General features: G+C 37.0%; 1 protein-coding gene across 3 annotated transcripts in view; it reads left to right on the forward strand.

Annotated features, from left to right (window-relative positions):
* Positions 1-19943, forward strand: part of CHID1 (chitinase domain containing 1) — a 96645-nt gene extending 76702 nt beyond the window's left edge. For all 3 annotated transcript variants that reach the window (XM_066552217.1, XM_066552214.1, XM_066552215.1), the window contains exons 11-13: positions 15155-15235; positions 17581-17623; positions 19674-19943. In XM_066552217.1, the coding sequence (XP_066408314.1) occupies positions 15155-15235; positions 17581-17623; positions 19674-19772 (223 nt within the window). In that variant the 3' untranslated portion in view covers positions 19773-19943. The remainder of the gene's footprint in view (positions 1-15154; positions 15236-17580; positions 17624-19673) is intronic.
* The last annotated feature ends 545 nt before the right edge of the window (positions 19944-20488 follow it).

Genomic DNA, 20488 nt, shown 5'->3' on the forward strand with positions numbered 1-20488 from the left:
GGATGGAGTTCTTTCAGCTTGCTGAGCTGTCATTGCAGCAGCCTCAAACTGCTCTGTTTTTCCTAACATGAATTACCTTGATCATGTGTACATTCCAACCACTGCCCATTTGAGACTTACCATGATGATTTGCCTGAAATAACTCAGCAAGACATTTTGCTGGATTTACAGGTGTAAAACTACTTTAACTTTATCACTTACTGTTTTTAACATGGTTATATTCTTCTCTGATTCAAAGTTGTGAACTATACACTCCTTCAATTACCAGGGTTCTTCCAGTGCTATTCTCTCCTGCATTAAACTGCTCTCTCTTGGCTTTGAGAATTTTACAGCTGTAGATGTGGTGGTCCACTTAATCCCGTACATCTAATTTTATAACAAAAATTAGAAAAACCTGTTTTGTTTTGTTTTATTATTGAAAACAGTAGTAACATTCCTTTCAGTCACTGTACTCTCATTGTAGCAAGGAAACTGTCCAGTATTTTGATTTACAGATACTTCAAATGCAGCAACTAATGCTGTCACAGAATGAGTGTTTAACACAGTGTAACCATTGGGCTACGGTGTGCCCTCCCAAGAAATTTCTTATTTCTCCTGAAATTACATTTAAATTCAACAACTGTCCTGTCTGACACATCAGTCTTAACAGACCACATACTTCCCTTTACAAGGTCCTCTTCTGCTGGTTCAGCAGGGGAACATTCCACAGATTACTTAATTCTCTTTGCTGACATGCCTCACTGGGACAGCCAATACAAGAACATCACTCAGCAGCATTTTCTTTGATGTATTTAATTTTCTGTTAGTGAACTAAAGCTGATTTTCACATTCAGTGCATATTGAATATCTGAGGGGCCACTCTGAGGTACTGTAAGAAGGTCTTGCTGTCTCATTGTGTTTTGCATCATCTGGGGCTGAGGATCCGATTTCTTTCCCTCTGCTCTGCAAGTGCACTAAACCAGGTCCCTTTACTGTTCAAGTCTTTCCAGCTGTGAAAGGCTTGATCAGCAACTGGTAGCTTGTTCTTGAATGCTAATTTTAATTCTCTAGTTAGCTAATTGTGGCCAAAGGAAAACTGAAAAGCTTTACATCCATCAAGTATTTTACCATAAACATTACCTTAGGTATTAATCATTGCTCTTTTTTCCTGAGGTATTTAACCTATTCAAAAGCTGCCTGGACATAACCCTGAGTCATGTGCTGTAGAGTTTGAGAAGAGAGGTTGGATGAGATGACCTCCAGTGGTTTCTTCCAACTTTATCCATTCTGTGATTCCTAATGCTTTTGAAAAGAAAAAAGAAAGTAGCAGAGAGCAAGCAGATGAATTGTTATGTCTAATTTCTATTTCTGCTCAACCTTCTGTACTGACATTCTGTTTCAGAAATTTAACTCATAAACCACCATAAGGTTCTCCCTAAGCCTCCTTTTTTTGTGGGCTAAACACTGCTTCTCATCAGACCTGTGCTCCAGATCCTTCCCCAGCCTCATTGCTTAGCTGAGTGTGTTTTCTAGAGGTTGCTAGCTTGTCATTTACGTAACGCAAGGAGTTTTAAATTATTTGGCTCATACAGAGGAACATGGTGAAATCAGGCTCCCACCAAGCAAGGATTGTTGCTGAATCCTCCATGGCCCTTTCCTATGTTAACTAAAATTTCAGAATTTCTTTATGAACAGTACATCCAAATTAGACCTGAGTCTCTTTATGTGAGGCTTTAAAATAATGTTGGAAGTAATTAATGTGGGCATGATATCCAGTGTGAAGTTTCAATTATTATTGCAAAAAATGTGTCTAGTAAAAGCAAGTACAGCCTTGTTTTATGTTGGGGATATTCTGTGTTGATAAATTACTTGCCTGTTAGCATAAAAGAGAGGTAGGAGTAGCAAACCAGCAGCAGAACATTTAACTCATAACTGGTCTATGAGTTAATCCCTAGTTAATCCCTCATTACTAAATCACTTAGATTTACTAAACTGATGGGAGCAAAACTTGGTCCCAGCATCTACTCCAGCCTTGTAAAATCATCATGAACTTCAGCAAGTTTCAGCACACAATCTACATATTAATGTTTCTTATGACTAGGGTATTGGAAAATATATTTTATTCTTCTGTCTCTACAAACATAATCCATGATGTAAATTGAGTAGTTTTTGTTCACATCTAATATACTGAGTGATGTTGTTTCCTATTCCATTTTTAATATGTGTGGGTAAGTATATTGACTTTTTTAGTACTGATATTTTAGTAACCAGGCTTATTGCTATTTTAATATTTTTCAATCCTAATGTTTCTATGTTTGTCCTTAAATCTTATGTACAGTTCATCTTTCCTTAATCTATTCTGAGTTCTGAACATTGAGAAAAGTGCTCCTGAAGTTACCCAATCCTGTCGTGTAATATAGTTAGGCCAACTTGATAATTTCTCAGCCTCCCCTTCCCTCTGTGGTCTTTGGGGAATACAGTGAAGATTATCTGGAATCACATAAAGAAATCTAGAGACTTGTTACAATTTTTGGATATCTGACTTGATTTTTTAAAATTTTTTAAATGATGTTGCAGTATTTTTTAAGAAATAATTATACATCATGGCATCTTTAGTTGCCCATGTAGGGATAAGTCACTGTTTTATCATAAAAAATCCCTATCATTATTGACTGGTTTTGGATTGGTATTGTTTCTGTCTAATTTATAACGTTATCCCAGACTTCTGTCCTCAGAAGAAGACCTTGTTTCTACATAGGTTTTTTATTTTATCCATGGTCTTCCCACCTCTGTCATAATTGCTTAATATTTATGCATTATCACATGGTGTGAAATGCTGTAACAATGATGGTTTTGTGAATTCTTTCAGCACTCTTCTATTCAATATCTTCTTATTTTATTGTAGGTATAAATTAGAGCAAAGATGATACATTTGAAAGTGAAGGTGCAGAACAAAACTCTTCTGCCATAGGAGAAGAATATGTAGTACCTGCCAGTCAAGTTTATTCAATTATGTTGTTATAGCAACTGGTTAGCCTCTTCCATACTTAAAATATCTTGTGTCAAATAATTAGTGCTGCTTAATTGTATTTTATTGCAAAGAAGGCAAGTAATTAAAGAGGTTCTTGCAATGGCTGTGGGGCCAGAAAGGGTCAGAAACTACTTGTAATTGGAATATGTTTTGTGAATGTAAATTAATAGATCTAGTAAGCTATCTCTTCATTCCCCGGGATCCAAAAAAAGTATCTAGCATACTTGAATTGCTGTTCCTTGCTTGGAAATATTAATGGATAAAAATTACCTCTTGTCCTCAATGATTTTTTTTCTTTTGTTCTCGTCCTCTTAGGAAGTCTGTAACATGTGATGTATGTGATAGCCTTGTCCACATAGACAAATGGCCCAATGAAATGCATTTTGGATTTCTCAGGGTATTTCTCTGTGTTCTGGCTGTCAGTCATGTGTTGCAGCAGGTTCTTTTCCTCCAAGTTTGGTCTTCTGCTTGAAAACTTTCTGAGCATTTGATCAAAGACAGCAGCCATCATAATCCACAAATATAGAGCTTTGTGGGAGAGAAAACATTTCTAACAACATAGTATTTGGGATTTTAAATCATCAAGTGCCTAAATCAGTCAGCCAAACAAGTTCAAACAATATCAGTTATGGAATTAGACCTGTTGTTAAGACAAGAACCTGCACTTTTTTCATAGTGTGAGGAGATATTTTTATTTATCTTCAGGACTTCTGGAATTGATCACCAAGCATTTTTGATGCTGAGTACAGAATCCATTTCCTGGCAGTAATGGTTCTTAAAGAGAAAACTGTACCATCCTGGGGGGGTGGGGGATTGAAATTAAAGAGCTTCTGAAGTGGTGCAGCAGCTGTGTGTAGACTACAAAGTGTATAAAGCAGTACTGGCACTTGCAGGAGTAGCTGCAATGCAGAGTGAGAGAGGAGCAGATTACAGCCATCCACTTCCTGTAAAAGTAAGTACAACTAAAATATCACACAGCAAAAGCCTTACCAATCCCAAATGTAGGTCAGTAAGTCTTCCTGTGACTGCAGTTGGAACTGTTTTGTCTAATCCAAGCAATATTCCCCACGTTATCCGTGCTCATGCATTGTAGGGCTTCACAGCTCTACAGCTGACAGTCCCATCTGTTTCTCTTCATCTCCAAGCCTTGCTCTCATCCTCTTTTTATGTGTCTTCACCTAACAAGGTCATTAATTCCTCTTCTCTGCATACCACTGTAGCAAGAGCTCGTGTTAATCAGGTATGTAGGGCACAGGGAGTTATTCCCAGGCGGCACGTCTGCCATATGGTTTTGAAATAGCTCTTTGCAATGAAAAGTAGAGCTTTACTTCTCCCCTCAGGCCTGCCTTAAGGTAGAAAAGTTGACTTGTTTGTGGGTATGAACCTTTCAGAATCTTGTCAGACATAATTCACCAGTAACAATTTTATTTTTAATTAAAGCAATCAAATGCTTTTTCTGGGCCTCTGAAAGAAGCAATGTTCACTGATGAAATCAGAAGAAAAAAGGAAAATGAAAGCTTCTTTCCCCAACAGTTGTTTCTGAATTGTGCTTTGAAAAACAAAGAAAAAAAGACATTCCTTCATTCCACATTGTATCCATCTCTCAGCCATTATGCTTTTAGAAATTGATCCTTTGGAGTATTTTTCACTCTTTAATCTTGCTTTCGACCCTCTGGATTTGCCTTTCTTACATGCATATCATAGTCTTAATATTTAACTTGCTTAACTTAACAGTTAGTAAGTGTTTAAAGGACATTCTTCTTTTATTGATTGCACAGCTGTACTGGTGATTGCTCCATGTGTTGGATGACTTGTGTAGGTAGTGCAAAGTGATAGTGCTTTGAAAGTGTTATTACAATTTAATATGTTTGCATATGGAACAACTTTGGAGACAGAAATGCCTAACTGTTTTAACTTTAGCAGTGCACTAGGATAATTTGTCAACACTTACTCTCTGAATTTGTTCACATAATTGCAAAAAGCAAACTTCTGTCATACAAGCACAGCAAAAGAATTTATTTTCTAACTTCCCCAGATGTTTACAAAATTTAGATGTACACAGATCCCACATATGCCGAGTATAGTGCCCTTTTCATTCTTCCTTTAAACCAGCAATTTCTTGAGCCAACCAGAGATCTTTTGAGAGGTTAATGCTATAAGTGCTGTTTAATTAAAGATTTTAAAAAATTATTTACACGCTTGTTAGAGGTAAATAGTATTGCATTTTGAAATTTAAAGGGGGCGAAAATGTGGCGGCCATCATTTTGTCCTTTGATTTGCAATCCAAGTGTTACTGTTTGATTTAAGTAACAGCTCTTTTGGAAATAATTTTAAATGAGTTTGGGCATATTTCTTTTTGCTTTTTAATTTAGTCTTAATCTTAGCAGATTTTATCAAAAGGAAGATATGTGTCTTCAGCAGAAACTAAATAGATAAGAATATACAAATAGTTTTTGGAGTTATGGCAAAGATAAGGAAGATGTTCTGCCATTTTCTCATGATGAAAAGTGCCCAAGCTTTTCTTTAAAACTGAACACTGTCACATGAATATGCATTAGTTTAACTAAATATCAAGAGATTTAAAATTCATGTTCTCAAATATTTACTTAACTGCCTTGATAAAGATAGTTATTTAAAAGGGCATAAACTTCCACTCTCATTGGTTAAAAGCTAGTTTATGACTTCATAGCCTGTCTTCAATTCAAGTCATGCCAAAAATTGAGGAATTATATGATATCTAGATTATTTTGAGGCATGTTAAAAATGTATTAACCTTCTGAGATTTGCATTTTTTATGAGAGATTATTACTCATTTGCATGAATTTGTCATCATTCTGTCTTTTCAAAAAACAAAGTCTGAAAGTCTTACATTAGTTCTGTTGATGTACACGGTCAATTGAGAGGAAAAAGAGCCCTCTGCCAAGTATGAAAAATTAACTCAAAAGTCAGCAACAGTGTTCTTTGTTCTTCACTTCATCTGGTCCCAAAAGATGGAAAAGAGTATATAGTTCATATCTTTATGGGACACTGGAGGTTTGGAAAATTTACTGCTCTGCCATAGATTTTCCATTAGGATACTTAACTTCCCTAGTTACAATCCTCCCTGCCAAGGATGGAATTTATGATTTCTTTCATATGAAACTATCTACTGTATTGAGCTTGATAACTTAAATTTATTACTGTGCTTCTGTAACTACTACATGCCAAAAAAAACTATTGCTGAGCTGTGTTTCTTTTATTTTATAGAAGGTGTTTGGTGTTTAGCTCCTCCTTTTGCCAATACCTTTGATGGTGTTGCTTTAAGCAGACAAAGCACTCATTCATGATAGTAGTGGAAATTGTAGGCCTGATGTGATTGTCAGCTAAGGAACCTGAACATTCTTCTGAGGCTACTTCAAGTGCAGATACTTTTCTGTGTCTTGTTCTCAGAAGCAAAGGGAATCCAAACAGTGGTTAGCTTTTTCAGGGTACAGTCTCCTACTGTAGTTAGTTTATTTCATTGTCTGAAGTTCTGGTTCCTTGCAGACAGCTCTGCTTCTGTGTGACCTCGTATTTTGGGAGAGACAACAGAGGCAGCATTTCATTCCTAAGGCACTTGCTGACCTGGGTCAGTTTTACATCCCCAGAGTCCTTCCTACAGCCTGCAAATTTTGTGCTCTGCCTGACTTAAGTCATCTGGGAGCAGATCTTCCTCTTCACTCATGTCCTTGTCCCACCCTTGGTGCCTTCTGCTGCTTGCACCCAATGCATGTTCCCCAATGCACGTTCCCTTCATTTCTCCTTTGCAACCAAGCAGTCCTTGCTCCTGCATGGGGCTCAAACAGGGCATCTCAGCAACGCTCTGGAAACAGGGCGTGAGCACCTGCCTGGCTGAGGTGGAGGCTTGGAGGAAGAACTGCACTGCTCCCTTCCTGACACGGGGTGAGGAAAAGATGTTCCTGCTGGCTTTTGTGTTTCCTAAACCTGCTGGATGACATTGCTATTGACCTTGTGTTGTGATGATTTAAATTCAGGAGTGGTTGAAGAGAGATACAAGAAGCAACTGGGAGAGCTAAGAGTGGTATTTAATTGCATTAAGATCATCTGACCTTTTACAAGTGGATGGAAAAGAAATGTGATTTTTAAATACATACCTTTTTAAATGAAGGAGGTATAGAATAATTAAGAATATCAAAGTAGATGAGTTTGCACTCAAAATTTATTTTTATACTGGAGTGGATCAAACTTCATCTCCTATACACTGAATTAAGATTAACTGAATCTGACCAGGCTCCAAATCCAGTATCACAGTTTTCATTGTTAATCTGTGTAGCACTACGTAAATAGAGCTGATTTGTGTACTTTGAGCAAGAAGAAAGTCTGTAAAGTTTTTGTGATGTGAGTAAAAGAAATCCCAACAAACCCAATCTGACATGGAACAGAAGTAACATAATTTTTTAGTTTTTGTTATTTACAGCTGAAGCTGAGCAGCAGATATATTGGTGGATCTGAACTTTGTTCAGCCTCACATCCAAAGATAAATAGCCCCACTTTTTCCGATGCAGTGCTTATCATGTCAGTTCTTAGAAGAATAGAGCACAGTATTTTATTTGGAGTGATGGATCTGAAAATGCTTCAACCTCAATTGAGTGTTACTTAAACATTTCAGGAAATGGGCCCTTAAACTAGCAGTTTTGTCTTCAGAGATTTTATTTTTAGGGTGAACCTGCTGGTTCTTGAAACAAGCCTGTAGGGATAAACAAACATTAGTTTTCATCATGTTGAGAAGTATTTTTAAGTAGAAACACTCTGTCTTGTCTGAGATTCTAAGACAGAAACTAAGGCAGATTATTGGGTGAGCTGGAGCAGAATGTAAGTTTTTATGTGTGGTCTAGGAAGCACTAATACTTTCTGTTTACATACTGTTTCTTGATGATACATTGCCTTATAGGAATCTATTAGGACCTGTGTTTCTTCTATGAAGGATGGGCATTAAGCTTCTGTAATGTAAGTGTAGTGGTTTGACCCCAGCTGAGGAAAGAATCACATTGGCTTCTCAACAATACATATTTTCAATTTTCCTTTAGAAACAGTCATGCTGCTGAACAGCAATGTGTTACTGGAGGCACACAAACAGATAAGCAGACCTTCTCCCTCAATCTAATTATGTCCTCAGAAATAGTTTTTGACTTAAAAATCAAGGCCTTGTTTTCTTTAAGGAATTTTCATACGTTCCTCCCAAATCCATCAGTTTGAGTAAAAATCTTAAATATATAGATAAATGCTCACACCTTTCTGCCTTGTGTATGATTAATTCTATTAATAGATCAATATGTAACTGTTGTCACCTTATTGCAGGGGTTCCATACTGTTGTCTCCTTATCACAAAGGTTTCACACCTTCTTGGTGTTTCTCATGGGCAGCTCCTCAGAGTACTGCCTCATTCTCCTTCACAAAGCAGCCACTGACTCCAGCTCCTCTCTCACCCAGCCACCCCACTCTCTTATAGCACTCTTCTTCTCACTGGTTACAGCTGTGGCCTGTTAAAGTCAGGCCTGTTCCTAATCTTTGATAATTGGCCCAGCTGCAACTCCTCAGGGGTAAGATTACTTTCTACACTACCTTTATTTTCTTATATTCTATCTCCCTACATCTAACTGTAACTTTGTGGGGGTCTTTTTTTGGCAAAGAACCACCATTTTGGTTATATTGAGAATTGCAGCATGCACTGTATTGCTTTCAGCTGTACTTGACATTCCTGTGGATAGTTTGCCAGTGTACCACTGTGTAAATTCTCAGGTGAGTCTCCCTGTAAAACCTCTGTGAAGCTGACAATAAGGACACCACTAACATGTAAAGCTCTATACATAGAAATATGTATTTTTTATGTTTTCTTCTGTAGCCACAGTAATGCACAAGAAGGTTTTGATGCTCATTTTTTCTTGAGACAGGGATGCTTCTGAAAAGCTTGACATTGTCTACTGTGTCTGCTGAAATCTGTAAATTAGGAACCGTTTTCTGTCTCTCTGCAGTTGTGTCCAGCAAAATATTCTTGTTTCCAAATTACTTTGGAAATGCTGAACAAGATGCTCTTTTGAAGAGCCCAGAGTAATGATAGAAATGCCACTGAGCTTCTGCTTGTTTTCATTGGGTTGGTGCATCATGGCAGAAGTACAAGGTCAGTGGTTTGTGTGAGGTTGGTGTGGAAGTGCTGAAAAGTGTCATCTATCAAGTCAGTAATGAAGTATTGTGAAGAAATCAGTGAGAATGATTTTATAAAACTTACTGAAAGCAATACACCCAGGAAAACTACTATGTTGCAAACCTGTTACTATTAAAATAGTAAAAATATTCTTTATTACTTTTAAAACTGACAGAGCAGGGTTCAGGCAGCAACAGAGAGATTACTAGAGAAAGATGATGCTTGCTTATAGATTTTTCATTTCTAGACTGCTATTTGGATATTTTAACAGCTAACTGATTGATGTCTCTCTTCAAACTGCCTTTATTAGTTCTTTTACATTAAATAATCTAAAGACTTAACAATTATTTTTGAATAATATACCCTATAGACAGGCTTATAGTGTGCTCTCCACTCAGGTGCATAATCTTCAGAGTAAAAATTATTTCAATGTTAGTTCATACTTTTGATTCGCTAGAACATACATAGTAATTGTCTTTTTCCTAGATAACCTATTTGCTTTTGAAAGAACTTGTGGGATGTGTGTTAATAAAATCTGAATTCTTTAATGTGCAAGCAAGGGATACAGTGCTATGCAACATTACCACATTTTAAAGTTGGAAGCATAAAAATTGGAAATATGGTGTTATTGAGTGGAGAGAGGAGATGAGTAAAAAGGTTCTTAAGTGATCCTGATGGAACCAGTGTGGTGAAAGCTTAATTGTTCAGTCTGTTGTTGACCTTTTTTACTGCACTGTGTAACGCTGTATATGTACACATACACACACACACATAAATAACATTATGCTGTTAATGACTCTGCTAGGTTTTTCATAAATTTATGAATGCTTTCAAAAGTATTTTAAAGGCTAATATATAAAGATGGTTAAATTGTAGGGCATCTCTGCCTTTTGCAAGCTGCAGTTTTAGGGACTGAGAGATTGAGAACTCAAAATCTCTATAAAATCTTTTTTCTTTTTCAAATTTTTTCTTTTTGTGTTTCTATTTATTATCATAGAAGACACCTTTTATCAAAACTGTTAGTTTCATGACTAAATCATTCAATAGCTTATAGGATATTCAGAATTTTTGCATTTGTTTTTTAGAAATTATCTTCTAAGAAGCAGAGAAGGCCAAAAAATTCCCACATTTAAAACCTTTTTTTAAAAAATGTCTCCAGATTGTATTGTTTCTTGACATTTTGTCTCAACTAAAAGGGAGTAATTTAAGAAAAACCTTAAATGGTAAGTGTCAAGGTAGCTAAAATTAAACATGAAATAAAAAGGGGTTTGACTTATGGGTTGTATATACAACTCCTCTAGAAACTCTTGTTTTGAAGATGGGTATCTTCCCATTCACAGAGTGTCCTGATGTACACAGAGTAGTGGAGAAATGGACTGGTACTTTTTTGGAACATATGTACTGAGAATGTTCTTAGGAGTATGCCTGTAAAAACTGGTTTTGGAGCTATTTCTGTCTATTTGTTTTGCATCAGAAATTGGAACTCTTGAGCTCTAAAATACAGCCTTTTCTGTGACTTCTCTTACTTTTATTAAGAGATACAGCTCCCTATAAAGAGGGAAGATGGACCCTGTCCAGCTGTGCCTAAAACTTGCCATGCATAGGCACTGTTGATAGTTCTGGAGATACAGTTCCTGGTAGGTTCACATTTTAATAACTAAGCCTATTGTAACTGAAGAAAACTGAAAAGAAAATGTGTGGTATAGATTTTCAAGCTGAGTAGTATTTTTGTTCTTTGACTGACTCTCTCAAATATGGTACAGTCGAAGATAAACTCAATTTTCTGTAGCAGGAGAAAATGATCCTTCATTCTGATTAGAGACTATTGCTTCTAATCAGAGTTTTTTTCATGTGAGAACCGGGGAGAAAATATAAAGTGTTAGAAAAGAGCATTAAAATGCAATGTAAGCTCAGTAGTGGTTTTCTTTTCACTAAAGTTTTTTGGTTGAAGAGTGATTCAGGACTAGTAAAGCAAAACACCTAAAGATTAAAAAGTTTAACTTCATAAATAAATCCTAGTCTAAGAATTAAATACGAAGCTATCTCTTCCTAGAATGTAAATTTTTGCTGCAAAAGATATACTAGAGACTGGTTTCTTTATATTCTCAGTGAAAAAAGCATTATCCATGAAGATAAATAGCTTCTTCAGGGGGACTAAAGATTGTGGGTTTTACCTTAACATATTCCAGGGCCATGCCATTTTTCATGTTTTGGAAGAAAAGCATCTAAGAAAAGGAACACCAGGCATAAATCCTGAGAAACTTTCATCTGCTTCCTTTATTTATTCATTGAAAAAGCAGTAAAGTGCAATAGTGTGTAGGTGTAGCCACATTAGGGTTGTTCATAGGTACACAGCTTTGGCAGGACTGACTTTACAGCAACCCCATAATATGTATGTTTTGGCTTCTCCTTTTCTTTGCAGAATGGAGTGTTTGCTTTAACCCAGAGTGTTTGTAACCAGGAGTATCTGTCACACAAATAATTATTTTTCTCTGAATACCAGGAAGTGCCCATTTTGACAAAGGCGTGGCAGTTTAAGCGAGCCAGAATGGCACTTGTCTGTGTCAGAACGTGTATTTGCAAGGTGGACATGTAGGTGACATTGGCCTTTTGTTACTATTGCTGATGATCCATGCAGATCTGTCATTTCTATATGTTGCACTGGTGCTTCAGTAGAGGCTGGTATCAATAATCCAGATACTTCATCTGTGCTGACCTTGTTTCAGGCTAGCACCACAGAAACAGCATGACTTGCTCTGCAAATGGTCACAAACTTCCCAGGAAATATGTAGTGCAAGGATGTGAAGCTGAGTTTTCAGTGTTTTTCATTCTCTTAACTGCTGAGGCAGCTTGGTAAAAGAAGAAAGGTAGTAAGTTAGGAGGTGATGGATGAGGAATTAGTCTGGATAGCAGTATAAAAGCAGAAGTGAGCTGGCACAGAGGCAGTAGAAAGAGGGATAAATTAGAAAGAGAGGATGAAAAAATAGCAATAAATATGAGTTGAAAGGTGCAGAGTGAAATGAGGGGTGAAAAAAAGGAAAGCTGGCTGTGGTGAGCTTCTTGCCCCTTTCTTTTCCTTTTGAGAACCTGAAAATTTATCTAGAATTCTGCTTCCCAGACACATTGTCATCCCTTGTCTTGTTCGGTGTGATGGCAAATTTTGCTTTTGTGTTTATTTATTTATTTATTTTAACCAGTGTATGTCAAATATTTGTTGAGTCAAGTACTGCCCCAGCTAGGAGATAATATATTAAGAGTGCCTGGTATGCATTAGTTTGAGTCAAGCAAGTGTGTTGTGGTTGAGCTGCTGCAGTTTTACACAGGAACCTTTCCACTTATGATGCACATGGTAGGATACCACTGAGATAATAGGATAATATGGCATCTCTTGGAATTCTTACCTTCTTTCTTTTACTGAAAGAAAAGGAATCAAGTAAAGGGGAAATGACTACAAGAAGGGAACGGGTTATTCCCACGTTAGGGCAATAGAAAGCCCATGGGAAACAGATGTGGTTTGCTGATGCACCTCTTCCCAACTCTTCACAGCAACTTTGTGTCTCATTGAAAAAGATAAACCTTGATTTTTGTAGGCATTGAGCATGCAGTTGTAACTGAAGTAAATGAGAGCTTATTGTTTTGAACATTGTGCTTGGAATTTTTGTTGTCCTTAACAGAGAAACATAAAAACCAAGTTCATATGTTTCAAGTAGGCTCCCTAAGATTAATGGATAGCAATGACAATTTGGGGGCTAATACTTCTTTTTTTCCCAACTCAAGCTTGTAGCTAGTCTCATCACTGTAGATGTGATTTCAAGATGAACTTGTTCATTTTTGCTGTTACATACTGTGGGGATAAATGTCTAGAGACAGAAGAAAGGAAAATAAATTCTCTGTGCGTGGTCAAGATGAGTGCTCGTTAAATGTGGTATATGCCTTAACAGGTTTAAAATAATAATATACCTTTAATAGAAAAGGGTATAATAATTGATTCCACTTGCTCTTCTATTTTTAAAGCTTGTTCATAAGTATTTTGAGCACTCTTTAATTGTGTTGGGAATTTTAGCAAGTGAAATTAAGATTTCCCATCTAAAGTCATACATTCAGGAACAAAGCTGTGTGCCAGGATGTCTTGGCTGGTAATTTTTGTTTTCTGCTCTGGAACACCTTGGTACCGTATTCTATATGAGTGTAGTCTCCTGTCATTACTGGAATGGGACAGTTTGTTAAAATCTATCCTTAAATTTTAAATATAAAAAACTAGGTTTCTTTGCATATGTTTCTAGTGGGGCAACTTAAAATTTTTGTATGTCTTAAAAAGGGATGGGCAAGTTCCAAAGGTCTAACTTACCCCATTTGAAAAGGTCCATTATTCCAGGGCATGTGTGTGTTAGGAAGAGTGCAAGAGCTCTTCATGTTTCCATGTGCTCACATGTTCCTGTGTGTTTGCTTATGTAGATAAATCCATGCCTGGCGTGGGTTCATTTGATATAAATACAAAAGAAAATCTTTTCTAAACCCACTAGCTGTAGGAAACATTTTGCCAATATATGAATGAGCAAGCCACAACAAAAGAGAGACGATGATCCTGGCAATGCTGAACATTTTAATTGCATTTCAAATAGTACCAAATGAGAGAACAAATCTTTTTCAAACTGACCAATACAAAATTTTTCTGTTTCTTGATGTATAATAGTGAGATGGAATTTCAGCACTGATGCAGTCAGGATAGTGGCTGATGGAAATTTCTTAATAATAAATAAGATGATTTGAAGGAAATGTTTCCATCCAAATCCTGTCATAAGCAGAGAAATTACTTCAAGAATGAGACCAGTTGTGGAAGATGGCTTTGATAGACCTTTCAAAAAGAGATGGCCAAAGATGCAGGTTAAAAAATGCAGAAGAGACAGGGGAATAAGACTTCTCGTTTTTATGTGACACCTGCGTGGCCTCTATCACTGGCAGTAGCGTGCCATCGTCTCGTCCTCTGACGTGTGGCAGCCAGCAGCTTTGTTTCTGTTTTGCTGTCAGAAATGCAGACACTGTCTCTGCCCTGAGAGGATACTATGAGCTATAAATTTACAGCATACCAGCTCTTCTACCCCAGGGTTTTGGGTCCAAGTAGTACCCTATCCTCACTTTGTGTCAGGGGAGATAGGTCATTCCATGTTCAAAATGTTCATGCAAGATAATAATACCAAGAAGCCAGTGATGGCGAAAATCCATGTGCAGAATTACTTAGCAGTGAACTGTCCTTGACAATTTCAGTTTTAGAAGATTAGCTAAGCCCCTTACCTAGAAGAACTTTCCTGATGACATAAGCCTCATAGTGGAGGACACAGTTGTGTACAGCCTAGGGATGACTTCAGTTCCTGTGCTTTGGCATATGGGTTTCAGACTGTAGAAATACTACAACAGTGCCTTCATGTGTCCTTGCAGATTTGTCAATCAATGAACATTAATCAATTCACAGAGTCACACAAATCACAGAATTAAGAAGGGGCCACTGGAGGTCATCTAGTCCAAGTTCCCTGCTCCAGGGACCATATTACTCAGGATGGTGCCCTGATACTTTTTGAATATCTGCAGGGAAGGAGACTCCACAGCCTCTCTGGGCAATCCATTCTAGTGCTTGGTCACCCACATAGTAAAGTGTTTCCTCATGTTCAGGTGGAAGTTTCTGTGCATCACTTTCTGCCCATTGCTTCTTGTCCTATTGCTTGGCACCACCTCCTAACACCCTCCCCTCAGATATTTATATGCAACACTTTAGAAAAAAAATAGCCTAAAAATGCAAACATGAAATTTTAAAGTGGTTTAGGAAATTAGTTGTCAACAAGAAGATATTTTTGATACTGCGCTCAACATCTAAACATGGTAAAACTGCTCTTTTGAAATTTCTGCAATGTAATTTCATAACTGCTTCTTAGAAAAGTTAATTCCTTATCTATGTTTTTAATTTGTAGGTACATTGAAACCTTGAAGGAACACAAGCCAAAAATTGTCTGGGATGAACAAATTGCTGAACACTACTTTGAATACAAAAAGTGAGTTACATTTATTAACTTACCATTCTGCAAATATTTTTGGGCATGGGCCAATGACTGTAGTATGCAACTGAATTCAGCAAATGGAAATTCTGCTGATTGTGATCTGGGTGTCAACACTGAACTGCAGCATAAAAGAGTGTTTTGGGTGAGAGGAGAAAATCAGAGAAGGATTCATGAAATTACATAAACTAGAACAAGCTTTAGAAGAGAAGTCTGATGGGTCATATCTTTAGAAATTATCCATCAAGGTTATCTATTGAATGTCAGTTAATCAGAGGCTCTGAGATGAGTACTGGGAGCTGTCGGGTGATTACCAATAACTCAGCCAAAAATAGTTCTGAGAAAAATCTATGGTACAGGAGCCTGGTTTCACAAATCCTACTGGTTAGATTGTTTAAGTGACAAACTTCCACTAGATGGAATGGACTGTAGAGAAATGTAATAGAAGTAAAACTAAGTGACTTCCAGATAAAGTTTTTGAAAGAACTGAGAGCATTAAGGGCAATAGTGTTCTTTGTCCACCCTTGTTCATTGTGAAATGACAAGAGGATTCCTGATCTAGAAGAATCCATTTAAAATAGATTCAAATAAATAAACCCTGCAGTATCTTATTAATCCTCTGATAATTTGCTATTTTTATGCAAAAATATCAAAATTTGCAAAATTATACAATCAAATCCTACTACTTCTGCAAAGCTGTGTCTTTTATATTACTCAATGCATTGTTAATGTGAAGATACACAACTGAAAGGAAGAGTAAAACACATTTTAGAAGTTTTTATTAAAAACAATCAAAACCTCTTTATTTCCAAAAAAATCTAGTCTAAAATATTTATCAATATTAAACCCAACCAAAAAACAAAAATTAAAAATAAACCTACAAATCACCTACCTTTGTATTTTTAGTTTAATTTTCAAGGTGTTTCTCAGCCTGTAATTTTCTTCTGACTTTTATTTATCAGGAAAAAAAAATCTGTTTTTGAGCAGTGTTTAAATTTGGGCTTTTTTCAATGTGTTTGTATGAAAGGACTGGGATCTGTATGCCTTCATTTTTAATTATTCGGTATCCTGTTGTAAAATTACTTTGCACCAAACAATAACAGTTTTTGTGTTAACTAAAAAAGGAATAAATTAGAAGCTCTGTTTTACTGATCTTTAATGTCCAATCCTGTTGGAGACACAATGAGCACTAGGTGAAAACTTGCTCTCAAAAGTGTAACTCTGAGGACTCTGTTTGAATGGCATGCTTCTGGGATTCATGTCTGAATCACATTTCTTACATGGCAAAATGAACTTGTTGCAAAGGGATAGCTTGTCAGTAGTGCTTCCTCTTTTTCCTTTGAAGCCAAACTTTGGAGGTTCTTGTGTGGGGCTTCCTGGAGGAATTTGTGATGCATGAAGCCCACTCTGTCTGAAAATCACTCTAAACTTCACTTGTGCTGTGCTTGGCAGTCAGCTGAGAGGTTCATCTGGCTGCAGGGGAGGGTTTTTTAAGGAACTCTTTTTCAGTTACCACTTTGTTTTGCAAAGGTTCAGTTATCTTGGACAGGGATGGCAGCCAGGCCTGAAATATGTATGCTTCCCTGGTGAGGCCTCTCTCCTGGAAATCTTGCACGTCTGCAGTAGCTGAGAAATGAAATCATGAATCTTTAAGCAAAGCACAGCTAATGATTTCATGTAGCAGGCAGAGACTGTCTGTTACAAATAGTTGCAGAAATCTGCGGACTTGTCCCAGTGCACAGGCATTCACTTGTTCCCAGTGCACGTTCACTTATTTAAGTGTTGAGATTTTAGGAGCAATTCCTCCTTGGTCTGTCCATGCACTCCACTTTTTCTCCTGGCCTAAGTGGTAAAGTGGTGCTGTGAGATCCCTTGTAACTCATCCTTCTTATTACTAGGGGTTTAAAATGCCACCTTGGTATTTGTGCCCAGTATAGCTTGTCCTGTCTGTATATTTTATACTGCTGGCAGTTAATTTAGCTTGAAAGATAGTAATTCAGGGAATTGGAAAAAATATTTCACAGTTTGCGTCAGAAAACCAAATGTCTTCATCTTTTTCGGATGTGCATTTAGCAGGCACAGCTGCCTGTTACAATCTGACAGCTTTGTCATCCAGTTGCAACAAAATACCTCAGTGTTTACTATGATATGGTATCAAATCATCTCCGTTGTGAGATCTCTTCTTGGATCCTCTGTTTTCACTGTCAGCCTTTTCACAGTATCACAGAATCTCAGAATGCTTAAGTTTGGAAGGGACAAACCTGGTTTTGAATTCTAGCCTTAGTTTAAAATCCTGTTATCTGTCAAAGCTACTGTGACTATTTGGTTTTCTTGTTTTGCAGAAATAAGGGAGGTAAACATGCAGTCTTCTACCCAACACTGAAGGTAGGTGCCACTTTCTCAGGTCAGAGGGCTGTAAGAGGACAGAGATGTTTACTTGACCTCTTTCATTATTGAGATATTTCAGAACATGTTGAACGGGTTTAAGCTTTTGTGAAAGAAGTTTGCCCTCATGTAAATGTTATGTAAATTGTTATGATTCAAAGACTCAGCTGCTTGTGCAAGAAGGTTGGTTTTTTCTCTCATGCATAATGGGGTTTTGGGAACTCTGAAGATAAAGCATGCCTAGAGAAAAGACACACCAGGACAAACTGGTGCTGTAGAGGATCTGTTCAAGTGCACAGCTCATGTACTATCAGACATGTTGTTAGCAGATTCTCAGACAAGACACAAAAGAAATTTTCCTTCTCATTATGGTCGCTGGAAGCTTGGAGAACTTTTGCCTTCCTTTGTAACAGTGTCCTGATTCTCTTTGTCAGCCTACATCACCCTGTTTTCTTCAGCTCTGTGGAACAGAACTTCAGTATGTGGAACATACTTCAGTGTTTTGAAAACTTCTACACAATAGTCTGCAGTAGAGCAGAATACAGGATAAAATGGTTAATTACAGCCTTAGTTCCTAGGAAGTTATCTTTAGACTTTCTCAAATTAAACTGGAAAAAACCTGAAAAGGCCAGCGTGTTAAACCTCTGCTGGCATTTAGTACTGGAAGGGAATTGCTTCTGTAGGGAAACTACATTGTTTTTACAGAGACCAGAGACTTTTTTTTATGGTTAAACTAGTATGAAATGATCTAAGGCTCTGTTTTCCTGGATTGTTATCTTAAGCACCATGAGTAAAGGGATATTTCCCTTCATTAATCCAATATGGGTGGAAGTACTATCACATATGGGATATTAACTACCACATCTATGTTCTTGCTAGTGCTGTGTGTCTGAGAGCATTAGAAAATTTCATTGTGAGTGTATCAGAGAAAAGATAGCTTGTGCTGTTATGCTGTTTTCTTCAGCCTTGGGGAAGGATTTCACCCTGCCATTGTCAGTACTAACCAGGTTAAGAAAACTCATTCCTGTAAATTTCTTTCATTATTTCCTCTCCAACAGATCACCACTCAGCTGTGGTTATTGGTGAATGCATGGAAATGGGTTTTCTTTTCCTTTTCAACATTCTTGTAATGAAATAGTTTGAGATTTGTTTGCTGGTCACGATGGCTGGGAAACACTGAATGTTATTACCTCATGAAAATTGTGCTTCTTTCCCCTTTTGACATTATACTCACTGACAGGTTGCTCAAAATTAGTTTGTTCATGACTAGTTAAAAGCAGTCATGAATGCCAGGCCCAGTGGATCTGTTAATGATGCTGTGATACTTTATTCTGTTTCCCATGGAAATGATTTTTAAACACATCCCTAGTGTGAGTAGATTAAACATTGCAGTGCTGTAGTTCAAAGTAGGAAAACCTGAGAGCAAAAGATTGAAACATAATTATTTTTGTTTGAATTTAAAAAAAAAGGCAGAATGTGAATTGTGGCATTGCTTCCCTTGTTAACCAATGGCTAAAGTAACTCTTCTAAATCAATGGCTGCAGATCAAATAGAGACACTTTTAATTATTATCTCCAAGAATCTCTTTAAAATAGAATTTTTGTAATGTGAATTGTGATTCTGTCCTGGGAAAAGGCAAGAGTAGGCAAGAGATCTTGATGGTATTTGACAAATTGTTCTGATCGTCTTCAGTGATAAAGTTTTATTTTACCCCTGAGATATTTCTGGGAAGAGTTAGAATTTCTGTACATTGTGAAATGATAGCCTAAATTAGAATAGTCCTTTGCATAGTTCATAAATCTGATTTATTTCTGTGGCATTTTGTCAATTTAGCTGATAATCTTTTATTAGGTCATTGAATTAACTGGTACGATTAACTGTCTTTGACTGAATGATTGCCTGCTAACCAGAGAGTATTTGAAATACAAGGTTTTTCAGTAGCTGGTTCAAGGGTAGATGTTTTTAAATGTCTGGTAATGGCATGAAGAGATGGCAGTATGGAGTGTCTGATATCTCTGACTGAGACATGATTGCTTTATCTGTCTTTTAGTCCATCCAGTTGCGCTTGGAGCTTGCAAAAGAATTGGGCACTGGAATATCCATCTGGGAACTGGGACAAGGCCTGGATTATTTTTATGATCTGCTTTAAAATGAGAGATGATCTTAGAAAGACTTTATTTGCTTCACTGAGGCTCCACCTTCAGTTAATCTGGGTATCCTGGAGAGGTGATTTTTAAAACATTTTTTGTAATTTATATCATATCTGTATTAAACTTGCATTTTTTTTCCCAATAAAGAATCCTTTTTGATTTGCCTGACAGACATGATTGTTGGTATCTGATAAAATTCAGAGTAAAAACCCACAGAAATTTCTCTTAAAGAACCTGAATTCCAAGTCATTGAGAACAGACCAACATAGCTGGATGGAGTCAGAGTTGAAAATATTTTCTGAAATGTTTCCTACAAGAAGTAAAATGGGAAAGTTGATGCCATCTGATCAGAGTTTAAGACGGAGACCTTTCAAAGAGCTACTGGTAATAACCAAAGTAAGAGAACAAATAAATCCATTGTATTACACCCAGCAAATTTAAAATCTGCTGGACTCTGTATCTTGCTGTCTTCTGGTAAGGTAAGTGAACATAAAATGTCAGGAGGAGAGACCAATTAGAAGACTTTCCCTCAAGCTGGTGGAAAATCAAGCATTGACAAGCTAAGCTGTTGGCTCTGTTTGTTTTGTCATGTTCGTAAATTCCCTAAGTAGTTCAAAGTCACAGTAATTGCAATTTATGACCTGTTTCTAAATCAGTTCTGGTACAAGAGGTGCTCTGTGATTTCTTTACTCTGCTTAGCCAGCTTGGTGGCTCA

The sequence above is a fragment of the Molothrus aeneus genome, chromosome 6 (genome assembly GCF_037042795.1).
Source record: "Molothrus aeneus isolate 106 chromosome 6, BPBGC_Maene_1.0, whole genome shotgun sequence".
NCBI classification, from domain to species: Eukaryota; Metazoa; Chordata; class Aves; order Passeriformes; family Icteridae; genus Molothrus; species Molothrus aeneus.